Source organism: Schistocerca nitens, chromosome 2, assembly GCF_023898315.1.
Source record: "Schistocerca nitens isolate TAMUIC-IGC-003100 chromosome 2, iqSchNite1.1, whole genome shotgun sequence".
Taxonomy (NCBI): domain Eukaryota; kingdom Metazoa; phylum Arthropoda; class Insecta; order Orthoptera; family Acrididae; genus Schistocerca; species Schistocerca nitens.
In genome coordinates, this window is record NC_064615.1 from 631,949,977 (window position 1) to 631,969,683 (window position 19,707).

Below are 19,707 nucleotides of genomic sequence, written 5' to 3' on the forward strand. Positions count from 1 at the left end.
TACCACAACAGATAAATGCAGACTTTGTAAACAACAAATAGAAACAGTAGATCACATCACAAGCGGATGTACAATACTAGCAAATACAGAATACCCCAGAAGACATGACAATGTCGCAAAAATAATACATCAACAGCTTGCCTTACAACATAAACTTATAAAACAACACGTTCCTACATACAAGTATGCACCACAAAATGTACTGGAGAATGATGAATACAAATTATACTGGAACAGAACCATTATAACAGATAAAACAACGCCACATAACAAACCTGACATCATACTCACCAATAAAAAGAAGAAATTAACACAACTAATCGAAATATCCATACGCAATACAACAAATATACAAAAGAAAACAGGAGAAAAAATTGAAAAATACATCCAACTGGCTGAGGAAGTCAAAGACATGTGGCATCAGGATAAAGTTGACATCATACCAATTATACTATCAACTACAGGAGTCATACCACACAATATCCACCAATACATCAATGCAATACAGCTACATCCAAACATATATATACAATTACAGAAATCCGTAATTGTTGATACATGTTCAATTACCCGAAAGTTCCTAAATGCAATATAATATATACCGTACAGCAAAAAGGAAGTGACGCTTGATAAAGGTCCGCGTCACTCCATTCCTCACCAGACTTAACGTCTGAGAAAGTAAAGATAATAATAATAATAAGTTACAACTACTGGTTTATGTAGGAGCACTCACTACACTAAATATACACACTAGGCAGATATCAGAACCAACCAACACACAGAAGAAACCCACAAAACCACCATGGCAACACAGGCTACAGATCAGAATAGAAAAACTGAGAAAAGACATCGGACAGCTAACACAATTTATAAGAAATGAAATATCAGACAAAAAACGAAAAAGGTTAGGTAAAATCTCACAACAAGAAGCAATAGAGCAATTAGATGAAAAGAAGCAAAAATTACAAGCTTTGGCGAAACGACTTAGAAGATACAAAAAAAGTGAAAATAGAAGGAAACAAAACCAAACATTCAACACAAACCAAAAGAAATTTTACCAAACAATAGAAAACACACACATAAAAATAGACAATCCACCAAACATGAGAGACATGGAACACTTCTGGAGCAGCATATGGTCAAACCCGGTACAACATAACAGGCATGCACGGTGGATACAAGCAGAAACAGATACATACAAGATGATACCACAAATGCCTGAAGTGATAATTTTGCAACATGAAGTCACCCGAGCAATTAATTCTACGCACAATTGGAAAGCCCCTGGAAATGATAAAATAGCAAATTTCTGGCTAAAGAAGTTCACCTCAACACATTCACATCTAACTAAATTATTTAACAGTTACATTGGAGACCCATACACATTCCCTGATACACTTACACATGGAATAACTTATCTGAAACCTAAAGATCAAGCAGACACAGCAAACCCAGCTAAATATCGCCCCATAACATGCCTACCAACAATCTACAAAATATTAACTTCAGTCATTAAACAGAAATTAATGACACATACAACACAGAACAAAATTATAAATGAAGAACAAAAAGGCTGCTGCAAAGGAGCGCGAGGATGTAAAGAGCAACTGATAATAGATGCAGAGGTGACATATCAAGCTAAAACTAAACAAAGGTCTCTACACTACGCATACATTGATTACCAAAAAGCTTTTGATAGTGTACCCCACTCATGGTTACTACAAATATTGGAAATATACAAAGTAGATCCTAAATTGATACAGTTCCTAAACATAGTAATGAAAAACTGGAAAACCACACTTAATATCCAAACAAATTCAGATAATATCACATCACAGCCAATACAGATTAAGCGTGGAATATACCAAGGAGACTCATTAAGTCCTTTCTGGTTCTGTCTTGCTCTGAACCCACTATCCAACATGCTAAATAATTCAAATTATGGATATAATATTACTGGAACATACCCACACAAAATCACACATTTGCTATACATGGATGATCTAAAACTACTGGCAGCAACCAATCAACAACTCAACCAATTATTAAAGATAACAGAAGTATTCAGCAATGATATAAATATGGCTTTTGGAACAGACAAATGTAAGAAAAATAGCATAGTCAAGGGAAAACACACTAAACAAGAAGATTACATACTTGATAACCACAGCGACTGCATAGAAGCGATGGAAAAGACAGATGCCTATAAATACCTAGGATACAGACAAAAAATAGGAATAGATAATACAAATATTAAAGAAGAACTAAAAGAAAAATATAGACAAAGACTAACAAAAATACTGAAAACAGAATTGACAGCAAGAAACAAGACCAAAGCTATAAATGCTTATGCCATACCAATATTGACCTACTCATTTGGAGTAGTGAAATGGAGTAACACAGACCTAGAAGCACTCAATACACTTACACGATCACAATGCCATAAATATAGAATACATCACATACATTCAGCAACAGAAAGATTCACATTAAGCAGAAAGGAAGGAGGAAGGGGATTTATCGATATAAAAAACCTACATTATGGACAGGTAGACAATTTAAGAAAATTCTTTCTAGAACGCGCAGAAACTAGCAAAATACACAAAGCAATTACTCATATAAATACATCGGCTACACCACTGCAATTTCATAACCACTTCTACAACCCTTTAGATCACATAACATCAACAGATACGAAGAAAGTAAATTGGAAAAAGAAAACACTTCATGGCAAGCACCCGTATCATCTAACACAGCCACACATCGATCAAGACGCATCCAACACGTGGCTAAGGAAAGGCAATATATACAGTGAGACAGAAGGATTCATGATTGCAATACAGGATCAAACAATAAACACCAGGTATTACAGCAAGCATATTATTAAAGATCCCAATACCACAACAGATAAATGCAGACTTTGTAAACAACAAATAGAAACAGTAGATCACATCACAAGCGGATGCGCAATCTAGCAAATACAGAATACCCCAGAAGACATGACAATGTCGCAAAAATAATACATCAACAGCTTGCCTTACAACATAAACTTATAAAACAACACGTTCCTACATACAAGTATGCACCACAAAATGTACTGGAGAATGATGAATACAAATTATACTGGAACAGAACCATTATAACAGATAAAACAACGCCACATAACAAACCTGACATCATACTCACCAATAAAAAGAAGAAATTAACGCAACTAATCGAAATATCCAAACCCAATACAACAAATATACAAAAGAAAACAGGAGAAAAAATTGAAAAATACATCCAACTGGCTGAGGAAGTCAAAGACATGTGGCATCAGGATAAAGTTGACATTATACCAGTTATACTATCAACTACATGAGTCATACCACACAATATCCACCAGTACATCAATGCAATACAGCTACATCCAAACATATATATACAACTACAGAAATCCGTAATTATTGATACATGTTCAATTACCCGAAAGTTCCTAAATGCAATATAACACATACCGTACAGTTAATAGGAAGTGACGCTTGATCAAGGTCCGCGTCACTTTCTATTCTCAACCAGACTTAACGTCTGAGAAAGTATAATAATAATAATAATAATAATAATAGTAAACATAGCAAATGAGTTCACTTTGCTGGATTTCATATTTTATTGCTAGTTGGACACATCGCAACTGTCTAGGCCTGTATCATTTATTGGCAGATAATTTGTGCAGATCCCAGTGAAGTGGCTTTTTGCAGTTGGCAGGTTGATATTTTATCAATGCCAATGGTTTTAAAGTGCCAGCTAAGCTCTTCTGGCACTGTTCTCAGTTTGCTGAGAACCTTTGGGACCATTTTCCCTGGTTTATGCCAAAGTCACTGTAGTTCAACTCTCAAGTCCTTGGAGTCAGTTCTGCTATCACCTGGAATGGAAGTGTCAGTGGTCCATACTTTCTCTCCACAGTTGTGATGTTCGGTGTATCAGCATTCAGTCTATCTGAAGTCAGAAGTCCTTTTCATTTTTGACATTACTTTGCTTATGGTCCGATACCAGTTCCTTGCCACCAGCATGTAGTAATTTTACTTAAGTTCCATAGGATCAGTTGTGCCTCATCATTGCAGTTCTGCTTGTAATCTGTCTGAGAAATATTTTTGCATCACCTCAATATACAGTAAATTGTTTCGTCAGTGACGTTGCAGAGTCTGCACTTTAGGTCTTATGCTGATTCCTCGATTATCATTTTGATGGCATTAGTTCTGATGACTTGTTCGTATGCAGTAAAAAATCAATCCTTCAGTTTCCTTATGTAGGGTTCTGTTAGTTAGCCAGGACCAGCTCTTTCCTTCATATGTTTTACCTAATTTTCCCCAAAATTGCCCATGGAGTGCATTATTGCACGGGCTGTGTGTTCAGCAGTAGAGTGCAGTTTTCTGGCATTGATTCTTGGTTTGCCACACCTTGAGAAGCTTTTTTTGTTTACTTCGATCAGAGCTGATTTTTTTGCTGTCTCCCACAAAGTCTGTCAATGTAGGCTTCTCTTTGTCCACTGTCCGCCTCACTTGCAAGAGCCCTCTACCAAATGGCATAGGTTGTAAAGCTGCCATTGCAGTACAGCATGTTGTGCTCAGTAGCATGTTCTGCCACTGGGTGGTACTATCTGCTGATGACCACAATTACACTGTGACCATTCATTCAGATACACAGCTTTTTGGATGTCATGTCCACATCAAATTCTGTATAGAAATAGCAGCCAGGCTGGTATTCTGTGGCTGCTTCCACAAGTGACCCTGCCACTGGTTGGACAGGATTAGCCTGTGACAGAACTGGAGTAGGATGTGCTTGGTGGGTGAATTGGATAAGTCACACCCCTGCATCTTCGACAGGATGTGACCCATGTGGCAAGGAGTTGGGGTGGGAATGGCGTAATGATTAAACTTAAGTAAAGGCTTACTGGTTGATTATGTAGTGCACATTAATTATCTAATTCAGAAGCCTTACCTTTTCTCGCCATGTTCTTTACGTATTGTGATGAATTTTCAGTGTACAGTACAAACAGCAAAAGTGATGTTTTCTTGTTCTCTCTTCCTTTTCTTCAAAGTGAGAGCTTGCAAGTTTGTTGAGTTGCAGAATTCATACACGTTTGCCATGTTGTTAAATTTGAAGACAGCTTAAGAAGCAACAAGCAAGGTAAAAAGTTGGATTGGGAGTGAAATGAATATCTGAAATTGCAATGTGTAAGGCTGAAATTTGTTCTTAATTGTCACTAAAGAGTGAGAAGTTCTTAGAGGCAGGGATAGCCATTATTTTGCTTTGAGTGTAATGTAAATATTTTGATGCTACTTGCTATCAAAAAACTAGGGTGGGCAGTTGGATGCTGTGTGGCTCATGCACAGGTGTTAGCATGAAATTTTACAAACTTGTATCTCTCCCAAATCTAGTTTTCTACATTGGCGATGAAGTAACAAACACACACAAATTATAAACTGTAATGAGTACAAACTAATATTCTATCTGTGCTACTTAAAGTAGTTAACATGGAACGTGTGGTGGTTATTCTCAAATTCTACTTCTGACTACGCATTTGACTTAATAGACATGTCTTCTTACCAAAGGAAAGAAAGATGCTTGACCAAGAGAGTGATAAATTTAAAAATACATTTTAATTTTAAGCTTCTGAAAATTTTGAAATTCTTTATTCAGAATAACAAAAAGAAAAAGATGATTTCAGAGAAGCAAAATTACTTGAACCCCTGGGTCAGTAAAGGAAAGGTACACAGGAGGAGTAGGAAATAACAGCGGAATAACAGCCCCAGTTCAAATTCCTGCGTTCTCCTAAAAATGTGCTGTAGCTGTATGCTATGAAAAAAAAGTGTGGATATAAATATCTATGAGAGAAATAAGCAAGAAGTAATTGAGGCTGATACCTACAAAAGAGAAAATGATAAGTTACTTTTGGACCTTTTTATTTGTACGAGGGGTTATCCAAAAGTATCTGAAGTTATTTTTTTTAACATATTTATTCATATTTTAGACAAAAACCACAAGTCCCCTTCAAAGTACTCTCAACTTGCACTAATAAACTTGATTAATCTTCTTTTCCATTTTGCTAAACATATTCATCTTTTGTGATGCTTGACAGCAATTCTGTCATCGCCCTCCCCTCCCCCTCCCCTCCCCTCCCCCTCCCCTCCCCTCCCCCTCCCCTCCCCTCCCCTCCCCCACCCCTCCACTTTCTCTGTCTCTTTCCATTCTAGGAAATCAAAAAAGGGCACACAGAGCAAGGTTGATTAAGTATGGGAGGTGAGGCACAGTGGCCGTACCATTTTTGGTAAAGAATTGTTCAGATAGGGGTGTGTGATCAGGGGCATTATCTTGATGGAAAAACCAGTCACCTGACTGCCCCAAATCAGGCCACTTCTGCCAACTTTCAAGTAGAAAGCCTTCTTAAATGCTTGACCCTGTGGAACAAACTCTGAATGGACAACTCTCTCGCATCAAAATAATAGATCCGCATTGTTTTAATGTTTGTTTTCAGCTGACGAGCTTTCTTGGGGTGAGGCGAACTTTGAAGTTCCTCTGGTTTGATTGTTACTTTGATTCAGGATTATAATAATATCACAAAGTTTTGTAACCTGTGATAAAATTTGAGGAACTCTTGTTTCAAAGCATAGCATTCTTCCATGCGACCTTGTTTCTGTTCAGCAGTCAGCATTTGTGGCACGACTTTGGCAGCCACCTTTTCCATTCCCAGATCCTCCATCACAATTCGCTGCACTGAACTCCATAACTCCCAACACCTTCACAGTTTCTTCCATAGTTGATTTTTGTTGATGATAGCATGAATGTTTCCAACATTTTCATATTTTTGGGCCTTGGAAGGATGACCCCAATAAGGTTTGCCATCAGTTGCCATTTCAACATTTTTGAAATGGGAAAAACCATTCAGACAGTTGAGTTTTCCCCATAGCACCATCCTTGTATGCTGTTTTTAACATTTCAGAACTTTCTGTTCCACTTTTTATCAGCAAATATCAGAATTTCATCACTGCTTGCTGTTCGCAAAAATCAGCCATTGCAAAATTGACAGTAACACAAAACAGTTGCCACTGTAATTCTCCTGAAACTTGTCCTGACCTTCTGCAGTGATGGCACTATGTTTACTGTCTCTGCAATGTTTGCTCCTAGCAGAACAACACATTATTACAAAAGCTATGCCCGGTAGAAAGTTAGTTTCTTTTTGGTATCTTTTGTATTCTCAGATATGTATAATAGAGATGTTTCGGGAGGAACAAACATCCTATAATTATTGGATAGATATGTTTTCATTTTACAGAAGAGGTGATGTTGAAGAACAGTTTGTTGTTCATCGTGGACGTGGTATTCCAACACTGAGTGCAGTGGCATTGTCAGGCCACAGTCAGAGCCAGGATGAACCATTAATACCTGCACGACTGCGTCCATCGAAAGAACGGACTAATCAGGACAGCAAGGCAGATGAAAGAGGGGAACCCATTGCAGCTGGGCGGCCTAGTAATTGGGAGGAGCAGCGGCGAACCTCATATGCTGGAAGACGTTCCAGACGAAATTCGGTGTCTGATGATTCCCAGGTAAACAGTAGTTCTTACGATTATGTTAAAGCACCGAAATACGCATGGATGAAGAGTGTAAAACTAAAAACTGTGTTTTGGTAAAGGTGGTACCATCAAAATATGTTTGTTAAGGTGATTATGCAGACAGAAATATGGATAAAGATATGAGAATAGATGATCTTCCTTTCAGGATATTGTCAACTTCTCCAATGTTATTGGTGGTGGTGGTGGTGGTGGTGGTGGTGGTGGTTGTAGTAGTAGTAATAGTAATTTGTTTGTAGAGCGCATGTACAAGGAAATTAGACATAACACGGCTTAGAGTTTTAGAACAAAACCATTATTCACATACACAGGCATTTACACACTTATAGGCCTAGTTTAAGGATGAGCTGGTATACTTGTTCATGGCCTTACTGTAAGAACCATATTGCCATTTGCCTGAAGTAATTTAAAGAAACCTAAATCAAGGTGGATGGATAAGGATTAGATCCTCCATTCTCTTGAATACAATGCCTGTCTGTTTAATCAACAACAACCCTATTCAGTATGTGCATTGATTTATGTATCAGCAAACAGTTCATATGAATAATTTTTTTGTGCTAATAATGTGACAATTTTATTCAAGAATGATACAGTGTGAGATATTTCACAGTATTTAGAGCAGTCTAATTTCCTGATTGCTGCCTTTGTCACTTTCTTTTTGCTTAAACTTGTTAGTAGTTCACAAAATTGCACTGGTGGTACATGTGTTGTTGAAATTCTGTTGGTAATGGCCATGTATTTGTGATTACCTGTTCTCTGACATGTTGCTTTTTCCACAATTAACTTGCCACTCAGTGAATAACTTCACAAATTACCTGCTGAGGGTTGTTCTCTGTTCATCTTCTCCTAGTCTTCTTGTTGAAAAACCTAAAAAAACCTGTATCAGTAATGGAAAAATGTGTAGATGTGTAACTGATGAATTTGTGCTTGATTAGTCACAAATGTCACCATTAAGGCTGATTCATGCTGGATGTGAACAGACCATCACATCACATTACAGTCAGGTGGTATTCACACTGGACATCATATGTCAGTTCATGTATCCCAGGACTGAGTGGTGAAAGTAATATTATGAGATACCATCTGCGATTCAAAAAGGAAGAGTATAATATTGGAATTTAAGAACTAAGAATTATAACATTTTTCAATGGTCAAAGCAAACTTCATGCTTGATGTTCTTGATCAGTTTTGTATGGTAAATTGCTGAGAAGTGAAACATCATTTCAAAGCTTTGATGTTTGCTACTGTATATAAGTACAAACACAGCAGACAATATTTGTAAGGAATATGAAGAGCTTGTTTATCTCCATCGTGTTTTTTCTGTTTAGCAAATACAGTCATAAACAACTGTATTTTGCTCCTTTTAGAGCTTAATTTATCAAGTAATTAAAAGTTGTTAAACAAAAATTGCTTTATCAGTTTATGTTCTCATTTATACACAGTATAGGTGTCAGATCTGTTGTATTATTGTAAAATCTAAACACTCTTTCAAAAATCTATCCTCATATATAAGAATAATACTCAATGGAAATACTATCCAACTCAGCATGAAACATTTGCAATTTTAACATAAGGAACTATGTGAAAATAGGTTAACTTCAGATGTTAGCAGACAACTTCACTGTCAAAACTTTCTTCCTGAGAAACTTTGACAATGATGTGACATTGATGGCATGTATGAATGCCGCTAATTAAAAAGCATTTTGGATTGTTTTGATGTGGGGTCAGGTGTAAATTGATCTCTACAGTGTTAAAAGAAATGTTTGAAACTTCCAGTCAGCCTTAAAACTTTATTTTATTTTTAAGCACACATTCATAAGTGTCACATATCACTCAATTTGACCATTTTTATATGAATACACCAATGATTTATAAGTAATCTAGATCAACAAGCTTGTAGTGACTGTTGATTGCTATGTCACCCATATGTTTAAATTGTGTTTCAGTTAACACTGGAGAATTTTGGAGGTTCCCAAGAAAATTTGCAGTTCTTGGGCCGCAATCCTGATAAGGAACCAGCTGTTCATACTGGACGCAAGTCTGAGCATGGAATAGGGGCTCCTGCTGTTCCTATTCGATCAAGCGCACAAGATGCCCGGAGCAGTGGTGTGGAATTGGTTCTCGGCGATAGTGTAAATGGAAGAGAGAAACAAGATGAAGAAAAACCAGATACTGTTGACTGTGCAGCGATGCCAACTAGTTTCGTTGAACTATCACAGCGCCACGGTGAAGTAGGTCATGCAGGACACGGGCAGAGAGATGAGGAAAAAGACTCAGGCAGACTGCAGAGTACATTCAATGGAACTAGTGGTGGTAGTGAGAAAAAAACAACTTTCAGTGCCCTTCCTAATACAACAACGTGGCAGCAACAGAGTTGCACAAGTCAGCAGCAGCATTCTGACACAGAGACAAATCAAGGTCAGAAAATGAATGTACGTGGAAAGCCTGTAGAGTGCATGAATTTGTTTGTAATGCTTCTTCCCCCTTCTGTCATTTCTTCCTTTTTCTTTTCTTCTTCCTTATATTTTCTTCTTATTCTTCTCTCTCCCCCCCCCCCCCCTCTCTCTCTCTCTCTCTCTCTCTCTCTCTCTCTCTCTCTCTCTCTCTTGCCATGGAATTTCTTTTAAAGTACTTTCGGATATTGGTTACTAACAAAGGTAGAAAATAATTTGAAAAAAAAAAAATCGGTATAAATGAAGATCATGTTACAGGTTACTGTGGTAATGAGAAATCAGATTAATGACTGAAGTGCTCTATCCTGTAATCAAACAACTGCTAATATGACAGTTTCGTTTAAACTGGGTGGCACCTTTTTTATGCTGAAATTATTGCTAAGGGAAATCAAGTGGTTATCTATACATTCTACTGTCTTTACCACTGTGTACTGTGATGTGTGTTCCAAAAAACAGTTCTATGTAAAGCACAAACATGCCTTGTTACAAAAAATGTCTTGCAGAATTTGTTACAAACAAATTTCTCTGGTAAGAATACAATTACAAATTTTGTACAGAAGTCTCACGGAGGATTCTGTGTGAAAACAGTTTTGTTTTCCTCTTTTAGTTAAACTATTTTCAGTTCCCATTTGCAAATCAGCTGACAAATTTTCTGTAGGCATGAAAATTCAGCAAATATTTTATTTGAACATTGCCTATATATTCAATATGGAAACTGATTAGTATTGCCTTATTGAGTTTGGCCGGCCGGTATGGCCAAGCGGTTAACGGTGCTTCAGTCTGGAACCGCGCGACTGCTACGGTCGCAGGTTCGAAACCTGCCTCGGGCATGGATGTGTGTGATGTCCTTAGGTTAGTTAGGTTTAAGTAGTTCTAAGTTCTAGGGGACTGATGACCTCAGATGGTAAGTCCCATAGTACTCAGAGCCATTTTGAACCTTATTGAGTTTCAGTAGTTTAGACTTTTCCTGTTAATCAGAATTTTTATGGGTTTGATAAATGAATTACTTCATTTTCTCACCATTGTCATGGCATTATTTTTTTGTAATGCCATATCTGAATAGTGTTAAGTTCTTGGAGAATAGAAATAAGTACTTGCGATAAAAGCAATATATATTTCAGAACTTCCAGTTTCTGATTACCATAACCCCCAGTATTAATCTGTAGAGAAAGTATTATTACTAAATCAAACATATTTCATGTTTAAGAAATTACTTCCCTCTGCTGTTGTATATGAATCACTAAATAAGACGTTTTTTTATATGTTTACATAAATCTTTTTTGGATTTCAGAAGTACCGTGGTCTTGATGCAATGCATCCCAGCATACATGCTCTTGCAAAATGTTTGAAAATATTCAGAACTTCCACTCATATTAGTACAACTAGGGTTGAAAGTACAGTACAAGAGAAAGTACTTCACATCACCAAAGGCTTTCAATGCTGGGGGATAGCTGGGGGTCTTGTCATAGAAACAAATGTGTTAATCATTCACATGTCATAGTGACAGCAAGTGTCCTTTCTCTTCTCATTGATTGACACTCCTATGACATAGTGCAAATGTGGTTCAGTGCTATTGTTTAAAAATTTCTGACATCTTGTTTTGTGTGTGTTCGTTTACATTGCCTAGTGCAGTCCGGAAGTGCACAATCCATGCAACACATGGGACTGGCTTCTCTGCTGTATGAGGAATGAAGTAGCTTTATTTGAATGAGGCCTATCATTTGTAGGAAGCTTGATTTTATGTTTGAAATTGGTTCCAACAGTATAAAACAAAAAGAATCAGAAAAATTAAAACAAAATATTTAAGATTACAAACAGCAAAAAAATTGTTTTAAAAGAAGTTAAGCCAAGAGCATTAGTGTTCTTCTTCTTCTTTTTTTAGACATCTACTAGTTGTTAGCTATTTAACTATAGGGCACAATCTCAAGGGTAGCAGCACTTTTGTTGTTAATAAAGTTACAAGATGGTCTAGTTCGTTTTGTAGCAGCATTTAGGACAAGTGTTACGTATGATTTTAGGAAAAATGTAGCATCTATTTCTTTACATAATACAGAATGTCATAATTCGCATCTGTTGCTTTTGTGTGTAAATGATTAGGCACATAAATTTAAGAGGTTCTTAAGCTATGTGAATGAAGCTAGGTGGTAGTGCTTTGAAATTAACTGTCAAAAAAGTACTGATCGGAAACTTTTAGACTGGAATGTTTCCTTTGCAAAAACTTATTTTTTTCCAAAAACTAATTTTTTTCCAAAATGGCTTTTGTTTTCTTGTTTTGGCTCTTTTGAAGCTTTCAACAAATGATTTATGTTTAGAAGCAGCAGCATTTTCATGCCAGTGAACTGAACGTGTTCCGTATTTAAGGTGTCCAAGGTGTGTTTTCCTGCCCATTTCGATGATTACAAAAGCTGCAGATATTAATTTCAACCATTCATGGGCATTCATAGCTATGCGACACATAGTTGACAGTTCCACAGATGGAACCAGCAAGGCATAGTAGTAGAATTTAAAATAACTATTTGAACATTAGAAGGAAGATTTCGGCGCAGGCGAAATATGTGACAGGTTTGTTTACCAATTGCAATTGTGCAGTGTGTGAACACTATGTAGTAGCAGATGCCTGTGAGTATAGACAAACTAGAGTTTTGGCCACCAAATGAGAGTGGAGTGATGTGAGGAAACAAGCCATGCCCCCCTCTTTCAGGGTATCAGTCTACACCCGTGTTCTGTGAACGCAAAACACACATTGACGTAGGGATCACCAATCCCTACTGGTGATGCGAGGGTCATAATCAAAATCTATGATGAACAAGTTCAGGCACTTCACTGATTTCAAAATAAGAAAAGAAAGCAACAAGGAATGCATTACACAAAGCATTCGGGAACGGCTACTGTACAGTTGTTTTTTTCGGTTGCCATAGCTTTGTTAATGGGGTAGTTGAGGCCTGACCTATAGCGGTATTCAATGCAACCAAATTGCAAAGCACACTTCACCTAAAACTGCTGCATTAAAGTGTCCTCATTACAAACTTTTGAAAATTATCTAACAAATAAATGTATTTGTTTCATTGTTCTAATATCAAACAGTGGAAACCCAGGAAGGAATATCAGTAATGTAGGAAAAGATAGATTGCTACTTACCATAAAGAAGACATGCCAAGTTGCAGACAGGAACAATTAAAGGACACTCACATAAAGCTTCAGCCACAGCTTCTTCAGTAAACACATAGAGAGAGAGAGAGAGAGAGAGAGAGAGAGAGAGAGAGAGAGAGACCTCCCACCACACAAATACTTCTTCACTCTGATCTCTGTTATCTTCTTTCTTCTGTCCATATCTTTTCCCTCTACTTTTGTGTTTTCTTCAGTTTATGAACCTTTTCCCTGAATACATGCCTGTTTTCTATGTGTTTGTCAGTTACTTCCAATTCCTATGTATCTTTCTTAACTGGTTAAACTATGAAAGTTGTTGTTTCTTTTTTCTAAGGAATTTAATTTTTTTTACTACATTCTGTTGTTAACCATTCTTTCTAAGTGGCCATAAAATCCTCCACTTTCTCGTTCAACGTATTATGTTTTCAGTTTTTCTGTACACTTCCTGGTTGCTTTTCAGTTTCGAAGTCCAATATTCATACCTTGGACACAAGATTTTGCAAATTATTATTTTTTTCCAAATTTGTAAATGTTTGACTGTGTTTGTGACGAAGCATTCTACGATATAAGGACACCTGGTGTTAATCACCACAAAGTAATTCCTCAATTTTGTATAAATAGAATGTACATATTCTTTGAGCTGAGTGCCATTTTCATTTTTCGAGCTCTGTTTGTCAGCTGCTTTATCCAGAGCTATTTTTTGGTTCATTTCAAATATTTAAATTCTGAGGCTTTCTTTGTTTTTTCCATATTTTGGTTCCATATATTTTGGTGCACTTTTAAAGTTGCTTGTGTACACAGTTATTCAAATGAAATTTATAATTCATAAATTTCTGCTACCTCTCGGATAGTGTTTTGTTGCATCTTGTTGGTTCTCTGCTAAATTATCAACAAAAGGCAAGCAGTCAGTTTCAGGATCCTCTTTCCCATTCTTCCAAGTTTTTCTTTATATATTCCCTCAACTTTTATTCTTTTTCTACAGTCCCATACTGTACTACTTTCTCCAAAATGCAGTTGAATAATAATGGAGACATTCCATCCCCCTGCCTCACTGTGTTTTAATTTTGAAAAGGTTTGGTATCTCATCTAAAAATTTGATTTGGAGGTTGTAATGGTCAAAGGTTGCTTAATGTTTGTCAGCTTCAAATTATGCTAGAATGTTGAATAATGTATCTCTATTGATGGAATCGTAGGGTTTTTTTTCTCTATCAATAAAGGATAAATAAAGATTTTTGACTGACACATGATCCTTCCCTCTTAAAGCCTCCAAGGTACTGTCTTAATTGTCCCGCATTTTGATTTTCTAATGTATTTTCCAAACCTTTTGACAGGATTTTGTATGTCTCTGTGAGGAGAGACGTGCCTTGGTTATTGTTTGCATCTGTTTTGCCCCCTTTTTTGTAATGGATAAAAAAGTGCTATTTTCCAATCTTGTGGTATTTGTTAGGTCTCCCAGGCATTTTAATTTCTTTTTGTAGTTGCTTGACAGTTCTGTCATGCACGTTTTTCCACACTTCTGAAACGACAATGTCTTTCCCCAGAGCTTTCTTACTTTTTAGTTCTTTAATAATTTGTTAAATTTACTGAAAATTTTGGCAGTTGTGAATAAATTATGGAGCTTGCTTTGGGATTTTCTCTTTTGGTTCATTTTAGAAGTTTTTAAAAATAACTTACCAATATTATCCAGTTTTCCTGATTATTTAGGGCCAGCTTTCTTTGTTCATCTTTGAAACTCATGTTTGATGGTTGGTATACTTGCAAATTAAATTTAAAGTTTTGCAGAAGGACCTCATTTTTTTTTTATAAGTCCTCATTAAGTTGCAAAAGCTGATCCGTCTCAGGTTTCCGTTTAACTAATCTTACAATTTTAGCTGTTGGTGACCATTGTCTTTCAGTAAATTCACGATTACCTTTAGTATTGTTTTTTTTTTATTTATTTTTTTAAAAATTGGCATTTCCAAAATCTCCACTGTATGGTGAGAAGCATTCTTATCCTTTTCATAATGTTGTCATTATTCCACCCTGGATTTTCCATAATTTCATTAAAGTTCATTTTATTAGTTCTAATGCATCCTCACACTGGGAACTCCACCATCTGTGTTTCTTCAGTCTCTTTGTTGTGGCAACTTCATAAGATGTCTTGATCAATTTAGATTGAATTTCGTCCAGAGCTTCCAATTGTATGTGAAGCTTTTCTTGTAAATCTTTTTTTCTTTGCATTCAGGGTTTATTATATGTTTTTAATATTTTTGTTTTGTAATCCTTTTCTGTTTGTGTGATAAATTTCGTTTATGTAGCAGTAAGATAATGGTATGTTTCTATATTTGCTCCTTTTTTAGTTTGTACATTCATCACTTCCTTCTGATGGTGAAACAAGATGGCCACATGATTAATTTGAAACTAACCTAAATGTGGATTGATTATTTCCATGTTTTACGTTCCGTTTTAGGCTACTTATGAATTTATTTATTCAGTTTTTCTTCCTTGTGTGTGTGTGTGTGTGTGTGTGTGTGTGTGTGTGTGTGTGTGTGTGTGTTTTCAATTGAATGGGTGACTATTACAATGTCCTTGAATTGGTGAATGCAATATATCCAAGTAATTTATGTCTTCTGGTACAAAATCCCAAGCTTTTGATGATTGCCTCTGTCAGCATCATCAGATTTTAAGACTATAATCAAACTTGTGAGGCTCCCACTTTAATGTCCATAAGATGGCAGCTGTTTGGATAGATTACGTCAAAGATATTACATATGCTGAGGTGGTACCCTTTGCACCCACAGATTACATTTGCACTATCTGTCCAGCTCCACTTTCATTGCTGCCACTTACATGAGGCAGTCTTCCTCTATGCCCTTTCTGTGTTGATTGCACACATCCATGCTTTTGGTGTGTCTGCTGAAGTTATCACAGAGTTTAATTTCCACTGTTTTCCTAATCACAGAGTCCCAGTGTTCAATGCGTGGGTCAGGATTCTCATATGTTCAAACATAATACTGTGCTTATTTAACAGGCTGTGCTTGGCCGCAACTGATTCCTTTTTTTTTTTTTTTTTTTAGTTGCTGTGTTTAATGTGATGTTGATACTCAACACAGCAATTGGCAAAAGTCCACATGACTGCCGCCCCCCCCCCCCCCCCCCACGTAACTGCTGCCACACCCACAAGGAATATTACACATCACAGGTACTATCAGGCTGAGATTATCTTCAGCAGGTGGTAATATTAAGTTTCTTAGGTGAGTGGAAGACTGATCTGATTTCTTGTAGGATTCCACCTTTCCTATTAATTTCTGCATTGCAGAATGGGAACTGTAATATGTATTAGTCCAACTGGCACGTCTGTAGCTCATTGTCTAGTGGCTAGCGTTGCTACCTCTGGATCACGGAGTCCTGGGTTCGATTCCCAGCCAGGTTGGGGATTTTCTCTGCCCAGGGACTGGGTGTTTGTGTTGTCATCATCATTCCATCATCATTCATGAAAGTAGCTAGGTTGGACTGTGCGCAGACTGGGAATGTTTACGGGTGCTGATGACTGTGCAGTTGAGTGCCCCACAAACCAATCATCATCATCATCATCATCATCATCATCATCATCATCATCATCATCATCATCCACCTGGCAGGGTTAAGCGGCATCACCTCTTGGTTTCTTCAACAGCATGGAGTTACCATCACGGACATAATACCCCGTTCCTTCTGAATGCCATTGTCAGATGACTAACTTTCAGAGTTAAGTTGGCCATTGTCTGAAATGGCCCTAGCTCTGTGTTCTAAGTTGTTCATCATAGCTCTTTCTACTCAGCTGGATGATGAAAACTGCACCCATTGAGATAAGTCTGTATGTGTAACTATATTAGCACAGTTCTTTCAATATTCTTTCTGCTGAGTTGGCCTCATCACAAAATTTTGAAAAAATAATATTGAATTCCTAAGTCTTGTAAAAAATATTTCCAGTTAATGCATTTAAATTGTCTGATAACAGTTCTGGTCCATTCCCCCCCCCCCCCCCCCCCACACACACACATACACACTTTTCACCATATTTAACATGTCTGATCAACCAATTTATGACATTATTCAACATGTTCGTTGTAACATATTTACCCCACTGTATAAACTATGCGTCCCTTTCCTATGAATGAGTGCCACTTCCATAATTTCCAAAAGTTTTACCAAATTGGTTGTTGCAGAATTTTTCAACAGATATTTAAAGCTACAGATTTACAGTTTTTTATAGCCAGAGTCAGTTAAAATATCAGTGTGATAGTTGTTCTTAGTTCTTCAGAATGGTGTTGCCTAATAGCCAAAAGATTTATTCAGGGTTTGTGATTGTGATTATTTTAGCTACCCATTTGGCTGCACCAAAATGCCTCCTACTTTAGAGAGAATGCTAATTTAATTTTTCTTCCACTGGCGAAGGTTCAGAGCTTCTTTTCTTCCCCCCTTAAGAGTTTTTAAAGACTGGAACTACATTATCAATCCTGTAGTGCTTGTCTTCGAAACAGGAGAAAGTTAATCAACTGTATTCTAATGTTGTACTAAATTGGCTTTTGATCTTTAAGCTGAATAAAATTTTATAAATATCTCTTTTGTACACAGTCCCGTAACATTCTCTCTGTGTATCACAACCCGTATGGGAGAGCTTTCAGAGGTGCCTACTGTCCCTGTTTTCTAAACTTTCATGTAACTGACTCAGTGCACCTCCAACTAATTTTTGTCACCCAGTGAACTTTGCTGATATGAGCACTACACTATCTGATCAAAAGTATCCTCATACTCGTATGTAATGCATAATTGACCACTGGATACCATGAGAGGTGGACCCATCAGTACAAGAGGAGGTTGGGACCATTGTGTTGATGGTAGAGAAGCAGTAACAGCAGAATTGGTCAGTCATCATAGCTGTGTCTTCGGGTGTGGACTAGTCATTTGATGTCTCATGAGTAACAAACTTAGCTTGAGGTGATTCGAAAGAAGAGTATTAGATTTTTCACATACTCAAGAGTTGCAGGGCAGTCTTAATTTTAAGCTTTCAGTACCATCCTGATGGACTAAATTTCTGTCACTACAATTGGCATTTGTCCATCATTTCATTTTGATGATTCTCAGGAGGGGCTAGAAGTATATTGCAACTCATGTTTATGTGCCTCTGTGCCACGCGGTGGCTACTTTTTTCTTTTGTTTTTATTTCACCTAGAATTTTCCAGTACCACATCAATGCCATTTCCCAGTTCACTATACATATGCATCATGCTAAAGAGTCTAAAGTGAATGTGAATTTTATTTGGTCATTGGGTAATAACAAAAATTCTGAGCACTATTTAAAAGTCGTCATTACTGCAACTTTAGTTTTAATTTCATTGTTTCTTTGTGTCAATTTCAGGATGACAATGATTCAAACCCACGTCCGACCATCCAGATTTAGGTTTTCCGCTTTCCTTTAATGGATCCAGAGAAATGCTAGGATGGTTCCTTCGAAAGGACACAGCTGATTTCCTTCCTCATCCTTGACACAATCCAAGCTTGTGGTCCCTCTCTAATGACCTCGATGTTGACGGTACGGTAATCTCAATCTTCCTTCCTTTTTCCTTTGTCACAATTCCACTTCGGTTGCTCCATAAACACTCTAAGAATCGCTTTAATTTTGAAAGCAAGCTCAGAATCCACTTTAAATCACTGTGCTGTTACACAAGATACTTGATGGGTAATATAAAGCTACAGTGCTCAGTGAGTATATACACTCTTTGCTTAACTTGAGCAACACTGAAAGCATTGCACAAATTTGTAGATAAAGGTGATGCTGATGTCACAGACTTTTAAATTTGAAAAGTATTCCTTAAAATGTATTAATAGGAAAAGTAGTCTTGAATGTGCCTTTCTCAGATCATTTTCATCTGATTTTTAGCTATCACTATCAGTGGATCAAGGAAAATGGTTGTTTTAAGGCATACAAGATTGAACTGAACAATTGTGGTTTAGAAAATTTTTGTGACTGTAATATTAAGAGTCGTCCTGGCATTAGCCATAAGTGATTTGGGAAAATGCAGAAAACATCAGTCTTGATAACTGGGATAAAGAATTTAACGCTACTATTCCTGAATGCAAGTCCACAGTCCTAACCACTGCGAACCCCTCCCTCTCTCTCACACCCCCCTCCCCCTCATCACCTTTCATCACGCACCCCCCCTCCCACATCACCTTTTCCTCAATTTTTGAATATGGGTCAAGTGCTGTTCTATTTCTCCACCTGTAAATAGTTAGTGCATCCCTCATACAAGAATAATGTTTGGTTGTTTCTTTAGTGTGTGGCAGATTACAAAACTGGGTGTCTTCTGTTTGTTCAAGGATTTATTAATGACAGTTATCAAGCCAATCATCGTTGGCAGTGATGCATAAGTTGGCTCTTTCATTAGAAGAAAGTTATGGCGTACTGTTCACAATTAGACCAACCAAGAAGGTGCTGAGATGCTCACATTAACCTTTAGGTTGAATCCATTTAG

The 19,707-nt window shown here is 37.0% G+C and overlaps 1 protein-coding gene across 2 annotated transcripts in view; it reads left to right on the plus strand.

The window, feature by feature from the left end:
• The window catches only part of LOC126236743 (patronin), a 438,638-nt gene that overhangs the window by 293,831 nt on the left and 125,100 nt on the right, over positions 1 to 19,707 (plus strand). For both annotated transcript variants that reach the window (XM_049946276.1, XM_049946277.1), the window contains 2 exons: positions 7,313 to 7,586; positions 9,557 to 10,028. In XM_049946276.1, coding sequence (XP_049802233.1) covers positions 7,313 to 7,586; positions 9,557 to 10,028 — 746 coding nt within the window. The remainder of the gene's footprint in view (positions 1 to 7,312; positions 7,587 to 9,556; positions 10,029 to 19,707) is intronic.